This window comes from Bufo gargarizans, chromosome 5 (genome assembly GCF_014858855.1).
Source record: "Bufo gargarizans isolate SCDJY-AF-19 chromosome 5, ASM1485885v1, whole genome shotgun sequence".
Taxonomy (NCBI): Eukaryota; Metazoa; Chordata; class Amphibia; order Anura; family Bufonidae; genus Bufo; species Bufo gargarizans.
Genome location: NC_058084.1, coordinates 186,256,255 through 186,264,031, shown reverse-complemented (window position 1 = coordinate 186,264,031; position 7,777 = coordinate 186,256,255). Strand labels below are relative to the sequence as shown.

General features: G+C 43.2%; 1 protein-coding gene across 1 annotated transcript in view; it reads left to right on the top strand.

The window, feature by feature from the left end:
- Window positions 1–393: 393 nt before the first annotated feature.
- Window positions 394–7,777, top strand: part of LARS2 (leucyl-tRNA synthetase 2, mitochondrial) — a 185,240-nt gene continuing 177,856 nt past the window's right edge. The window contains exons 1-3 of the mRNA XM_044293661.1: window positions 394–438; window positions 2,646–2,891; window positions 5,748–5,876. Of these exons, the coding sequence (XP_044149596.1) occupies window positions 2,664–2,891; window positions 5,748–5,876 (357 nt within the window). The 5' untranslated portion in view covers window positions 394–438; window positions 2,646–2,663. The remainder of the gene's footprint in view (window positions 439–2,645; window positions 2,892–5,747; window positions 5,877–7,777) is intronic.

Sequence of the window (7,777 nt, the reverse complement as noted above, 5' to 3'; positions counted from 1 at the left end):
AGGATCGGTCATAAATAACAGATGGGTGCGAGGCCAACTCTGGGCACCCCCCCCCCCCTCATTAGCTGTTTGAAGAGAAAGCAGCGTTTGTAGGAGCGCTGCCTTCACCTGCTCGCAGTGTAATTACAACGTCGAGGTCCCGTCACATAGGAATCTAAAACCAGACGTGAACAGCGCCTTAGCCTTCCACACATAGGGTTCTGCCTGTCTGTCATGTGCAGGGCATTGTGTGACTGAAGTGAAGCAGTGCTGAGAACCAGCTGGCCGTTCGCCATTGCACAGTGCAGCAGGTCGCCTGTGTGTCACCTACTCTGAGCAGCGCAGTCATTCCCCACACAGCACAGCCCGGAGCCTGACTCCGCCCACTCATGTGACTGATCACGTGCTCGTGACATCATGGAAGGTCCTTTCACTCACTAGGAACTAGCATCTCCTGAGGTAGGACATGTGAGTGGAGCAGGTTACAGCACTGGGGACGGGGAATGTCCTGTACTGCTTCTGTGGAACTACAAGTCCCAGAATACAAGTCCATTAAAACCTGGCTACTTGTAGGCTTCCCTTATGTATGGAGACCGTGAGCTGTGGTTATCAGGGGCTCAGACCATGGGGACAGCCGGTGTCATACTGTGCTGTACATACAGGGTAGTGTGACGCCATCTTCACCTCTCCTGACCTGTCTGTTACCCAGGAAAGCACGATCCTGCAGCATCTTTCCTTCATACTCTTGGTTCTGGTGTTAGTTTGTATGAATAATAATAATACTATTTCTCCTCTCAAAAGGGGTTTGTAATTGCACAGTCTGACATTGACAGCAATGATTGGACAGTCTCCTAGGAGTGTGTGGAGGACACCCCACCCCCACTAGGTAACACCCAGTTGTCAATTTCTTTATAAATAGTAGGAATAACAGGAGGAAGGACAGAACACAGAGTTCTATGAAACTGTTCTTCTGTTAGAAGTCAGGAGAGCCAGCGTGCCCTCTATCAAGAGGGATTCAAGGGGTTCTGTCATCTCATACATTGGGGGCACATTACAACGGAGCCTGCAAAGTGAAGGATGACGCACTGCAGATGCACAGCCTCCCTCTATCCATTTCAATGTGTTGAAACTACCGCTTGGCTATTTTCGTCAGTCCCATTGAAATGAATGGGAAGCATACCGCAGAAGTGCAGCCACCGCTCCATTCACTTCTGTGGGGCTGATGGAAATAGCCGAGCCAGCACTCCCATAGAAATGAATGGAGGGTGGCCGCGCATGCACAGCGCACCCTCCTTCACCCTGTGGGCTCTGTTCTAAGTATAGGTGCGGGTCCTACCTCACGATCTGTCCATTCAACTCAGTGGGTCAGTGAAAAAAAACTGACAGCATACGGAAAGCATCCGTGTGTGGTTCAGTTTCACGGATGGTTTTCAGGAGATGCTGTGTGTTTTTCTTCGTATTATTTTCACACGCCTGACAAAATGGATGGAAACGCTAGATGAAAGCCATTGAACTGCATGCAAAACAGACCCTTAGACATGTTCCATACGACAGACGCTCATGTGCGTCTACTAGATCCTATGCACTCAACTGGTGGAGCAGATGGGTAAATGGGGGCCGGTGGCAATAACTGTGGCTGCTACCAGTCACAGAGGGAAATATGGCTGGTAGCAATATAATGGGGGAACAGTGGCTCTTACTAATGAGGGCATTATGCCTGGCACTGTGGGCATTGTGGTAGTGTGAAGATTTCGCTGTTGTGGGGTATACTATAGCAGCAAACTGTACACACGTAGTTCTACTAGCCAGACACTTATGGCCGTATTCACATCTGCATTAGAGGCTCCATTTGCAGCCACCGTTGCACATCCCACCCCGAAAGGCAAGAAACAATAGGTCAACTTGTGGTGCTATTTTTTCCTTTAAATCATGACTGAACCCTATTATAGTTATTGAGGTCCATCGGGCGCCATTGGTGCCTGTCCTTTAATACGCCATTAAAACGGAAATACACTTCAGATATGAACATAGCCTAAGCAGCAGCTACACAGTTCTCTCCGTTAGGGCACACGTCTGCTTCTGTTTTTGCGGTCGCAGATTGCGGATCCGAGAAACACAGATGCCAGCCATGTGTGTTCCGCATTTTATGGAACAAGACTTCCTACCCTGTATAGAACAGTCCTATCCTTGTCGGACAAGTATAGGACATGTTCTTTTTTTTTGTGGGGATATACGGATGCAGACAGCACACGGTATACTGTACGCATCTTTTGCAGCCTTGTTGAAGTGAAAGGGTCCGCATCTAATCCGCAAAAAATGCGGACCAAAAATGCGTTTGTGTGTATGAGGCCTGGTTTGAGCAGTGTATTATCTTGGAGTCCAGATTATTGCTAAGACTAGATACAGTTATGCTTCCATTCACTGACAGCAAGCATATGACTAGAGAATGACAAGGAATTAAAATGCATGGTATGTTATAAAGTACTGGAACCTTTCATATATCCAGCGATATAGGGCTATCATGTAAATGTGTGTATTTTTGTGCCCATTCCTATTACTTTATGTTAATAAAATCGGATTTATGTTGTAAAGCACAGACATGCTGTTGCCTATGATTGGTGTATTGTTTGTAGTGATATTACAGTTTTTTAAAAATATTTTTATAGGAGTCTTCTCTATGGAGAATGGGCCCTTCTGTGATAGGACTTGGACTTTGCAGTAGTTGTCTGAAAGGAAGGCTGAATGCTCTACCCAAGCGTTGGCCATGGGTTTTAAGTCATGGCATCACAAGGACCATATACAGTGAGACCGGACAGTGGGAGAAAGGATATGGATTGGAAACTAGAAGAAAGGTGGAAACATTTTGGCAGCACAAGATAAAAGACAATTTTACCACAATCAATGAATTAGATGTAAGTATTATGTCTGTATAAAAACTATATTGAAGGGATTCTGTCACCTAGATATTGCATGTAGAGCTGTTTACAGAGTCTGCTAGATAGATCTCCTATAGCATGTCCGTAATATACCTTAGATATATAGATCTGAATGCCTTAGTTTCTTCTGAAAATCGAGCCCAAGGGGCTGTTCCTAACGTCTCTGTTTTCTCAAAACATTTAAACTATATTGTTGATCAAGGTGATACAGAAATACCTTACAGTGCATTTAAAAAGTCTTCACACCCTTTCACTTTTTTCACATTTTATCCCCCCCCCTCCCCCCGTCATTCTGCACTCAATACCCCATAATGACAAATTGAAGACAGAATAGGATAGGTCATTAATATCCGATCGGCAGGGGTCTGATCAGCTGTTTGAAGAGGAGGTGGCGCTCCGTACGAACTCTGCTTCCTCTTCATTACACCGCCCGTTGTCTCTGAAGTCTCGGTGTTGCAGTGTAATAACAAGTACTCGCTCACTCTAGTTTTCTATCCCTCTATACAAACAGTAACCCTAATTAACAGTGATAAATCCCTTAACCTAATATAATGCCTTAACTAAGATTGCTTTCAAACGGGAATAATATGGCTGCTTTATTACTTCCATATTATGGACAGAACACCGTAACCTCCTGTAGTTCATCAGCAAATTAATTAGAGCGTCTTACCTATAGTTTTGATGAACCGCATGAGATCCGGTTGTTGCATCCATAATATGAGCACAAAAAAAAAAACTTAGATAATTGAAAACGATCATTTATGGTGGCAGTCAATGAGCAAAGATATTTTTTCTGATGGATACAAATCTTTTCCATCTGAGACATGTATTACACATGTATCATTATTACTGTAGCGAACGTATAATGAATATCACTAGAGAAGCGGTCTGTATATTTTACACTTATCTTCACACTCCTTTTTTCACACTCCTATCCCCTCCCCCATATGTGTCAATCAAAGAGCAAGTAAGTCTCTGATTGGTAAAGGGGGTTGAAAACATGCAAATAAATCCATATTACCCCACCCTGGGGACTCGTACAGTTACACAGAGAGAGATAAAATCTATGTCTGTCCTTTGTGCAGTCTGTCAGTGTGTTCCCTGCTACCCCCCACCCCTTCATGCTGGCTGAATGGGAGAGGGCTTCTTTATCCTGGAATATCTCAGGCTGTGTAATACTTAAAGATTCTGGTCTTATTTTAAACCTGACAATCTAAGCTTTAAAACAAGACCCAGGATTAAGGCTGTAGCTGTGATAAGTCACAAGATACAGCACTTAGAAATCGCTAGTGCCATGTTCCTGGTCTTGTGTTAAGGCATAGAATCAAGACTTGGCTTGATTCTCAAGCTGATACGCAGCCTGAAATCCAGCCATCAGTAGCAACGATGTACGAGATACGTCCTTGGCTATTGAATTGCACCTTACAAGGACTTATGAGATATGTCCTTGTCAATGAAAGGGTTAAAGAAATTGTCCTTGTCCTAATGATTGCCCCTTTCTGTTTGACATGTCTCTTAATGATGATCTGAACACGGGATCCCTTTGATCAATTGTTATCAGTGGGAAAAAACTGCCATTTGGATTATACAGGGTGGCCCACAAAAAAGTAGCCCACTTCTAGTCAGCCACCAAGTCCACTAATTTCCGCATTTAGCTTTGTCAGACTCGTTCAGTTCCTGCACACACGTTATTCGGTTTCAGGTTCAGAGATTTCGGCACTCGTTGACAAGTTTTTTGTGATGCACCCACTTGTTGAGATAAACGTAAGGGTTCCGTGCCCGTGCTGCTGACTGCATACGGCGGTTCCGCAATACATGGGTCACCAGCCGTGTGCATTCTGCGTCACGGATGCTGACCCAGTCACTTGAATGTTGCATTTCCTTAATCGATCTGCTCCCCACATAGCCTTCCGCAATCACTATTCGCTGTTCCTGGGAGAACACCATCTTTCTGACACAATAGGCCACTTTCATCAAACTGAATAATACATCAGTCTTAGTTGCCCAGAGCTTTCAATTCCTACAGAGCTCTGAAAAAATTAAAGCCGAGCTCTGATTGGTTGCTATGGACAACTAAGACAGACTTACTATTAGGCAGTTTGATTTGGCGATAGTGGGGGGGGCTACTTTTTCATGGGCCACCCTGTATATGAATCTGCTGAGCCCTCCAAATAAATAGCTCCTCTTTTTCGAAGAATCTCTACATTATTCACTTAATAGGGCATATGGGAACTAGATTTGCAAAGGAGAAGGAGAAGAAAGTCGGTTCCGGAATAACACCATGCTAGTTACTGAAGCACTGCTCCCATTAAGTAAGTCGGAATTGCGTGGCAGTATCCAGCTCCGTCCACTACACCAAGAGCGGAGTTATGTAGTTCTGGCATCGGAGCTGGACCCCCACGATCAGCTAGGCCATCATTTGTAAAAAAAAAAAAATACTGGACAATCGCTTTAAGCAAAAGAGGACTTTATATTGTTTTTGAGTTTGATTATTTCTTTATCTCATCTGATTGGATTTGTCTTTAACCTTGAAAGTTTTTTAAAACTCTGATAAGTAAAATTGTCTTGGAAAAGTGTCAAAAATGAAATGGCATTGTTGAGCATTTATTTTTAATTCCTATCTGTGTAGTTACATAACGATCAGCAGTCGTGTTCATCATTAGTTTCTTTTGTTGGAACAGTATTTCCTCTCGTTGGTTTTTACAAATAGCAATGGGAAATAGACATTTTATTATGCACAATGAAACAATGATGCCTGCAGCTCATAATGGTGGGTTTTAATGTCCAAAGTGTGCTTTGCACTAATGGATTATTTTTAAAATTATTTTACAGAATTCAAAACCAAAGTATTATGTCTTGTCAATGTTTCCATACCCATCTGGGAAACTGCACATGGGGCACGTTCGGGTTTACACACTGAGCGATACAGTAGCCCGCTTTCAGAAGATGCGAGGCATGCAGGTAACTTAAGGCACCTTTATAAAGACAGATGTCATATGTATTCTTTTTTTAATAGAGACACCGTTTTTAGATTGTGTTTTAGCATTATAATTACCGTATTTTGTGGACTATAAGATGCACTGCAGGAGGCACGGGGAGGTTAAAGTACAACACTGCATCGGTCTTCTTCCAAGTCCCGCTCTGCACTGTGTTCTGACTGTGTACAGCATGAATGTAGGCACGCACTATGACCTGATGCTGTGTGACGTCAGGTCACAGTGTAGTACCGGCAAGCAGTGAGTCCTGGATCTTCAGAATGGCAGCACCGTCTGGAACAAGCAAGGTAAGTTTTTTTTTTTTTTTATGTCTGATCCGAGGACTGATGGAGGTCTGATCTGAGGCTCATGGGGGTCTGATCTGAGACTGATGGGGGTCTGATCTGAGGCTCATGAGGGTCTGATCTGAGGCTGATTGGGGTCTGATCTGAGGCTCATGAGTGTCTGATCTGAGGCTGATGGGGGTCTAATCTGAGGCTCATGGGGGTCTGATCTGAGGCTCATGAGGGTCTGATCTGTGGCTCATGAGGGTCTGATCTGAGGCTGATGGGGGTCTGATCTGAGGCTCATGAGGATCTGATCTGAGGCTCATAGGGGGTCTGATCTGAGGCTGATAGAGCTTGGGGGTCTGATTTGGGGATCTAATATGGGGGTCTGATTTGGGGGTCTGTTGAGGATTGGGGCTTTGATTGGAGGTCTGATGAAAAAATTTTTTTTCTTATTTTCCTCCTCTAAATCCTTGGTGTGTCTTATAGTCCAAAAAATACGGTATACCACTAGTATAAATCAGTGACCGTACTCCTAAACTCCTGAACATGGAAGCATGTTTGGATATATTTGTATCCAGATTCTAGACAGATTTAGACATTTCAATGTACATTTACAGAAATGGCAGCAGTAATATCATTGCGGCACCTACCGTAAAAAAAAACTGTGACATCATAGTCATGGAAAAAAGTAAGTAATGGTGGAAGCAGAATTCCGTGTAGGTGAAAAAAAGGTGATTTCTTCCAGATGCGATGTCTCTTCTAATGTCTTTCTTAGGCATGCATCTACCATTACTTATCTTGGTGGATATTTTTGTCGGGGCTAGTTGGACCAAACCCTGAGGCATTGGGAACCCAACATCATTTATAGAACTACCTGGAGCGCTGTTCTTCTCCTGTTTTCCTTGATCATAGTCATGGAAACTGACGATTTGATTTGACAGCCTGAAAAGATAAAAGGCCCCACTGTCTTGTGGAAATGCTTTTTATCCCCGCCTTTCAGTTTTTCCATTGCAGTACTCCGATGTATTATAGTTCAGGGGAAAAAAAAGTGTAAATGTAAAAGTTCACTAGTTGAAGTAAAAAAAAAATCTCCCATTCTGCTAAAAATGTACCATGTGGCATGGGCACAGATGCTGTGCCACTTTTATTAAAGAAAAAATATATATAACTCGTCCCTCAAAAACAAGACCTCCTCGTGTTATCGAAGTATAACCACTTTGTGCCACTCGCCCGATACTGGTCCAATTATTATTTATTAATCCATCTTTAACATACAAAAGATAATAAACATTTATTTTTTTTTTATTTTTTTTATGTTGTTGGATTAATAAATTGTATGCTTGAGTACTGTTGAGATGTTGTCGTGCATAGCAGACCCATCATCATCTCCTGGGGGCTGAGGGAGAATCTGAGCCTTGCCTATAACAGCCACATGCTCTCCTAGGGGTGGTCTGAGCACTGGACGCTATTGCATGCATCCAAATACCCTGTTAGGACAGACATCTTTTTTAATAACTATATTGCTGGCAAGAGAGGGTTAAAATTAAATCCCCTTTATAGTGACGCATTTCCAAAAAGTACATTCTGAACTTGCGTT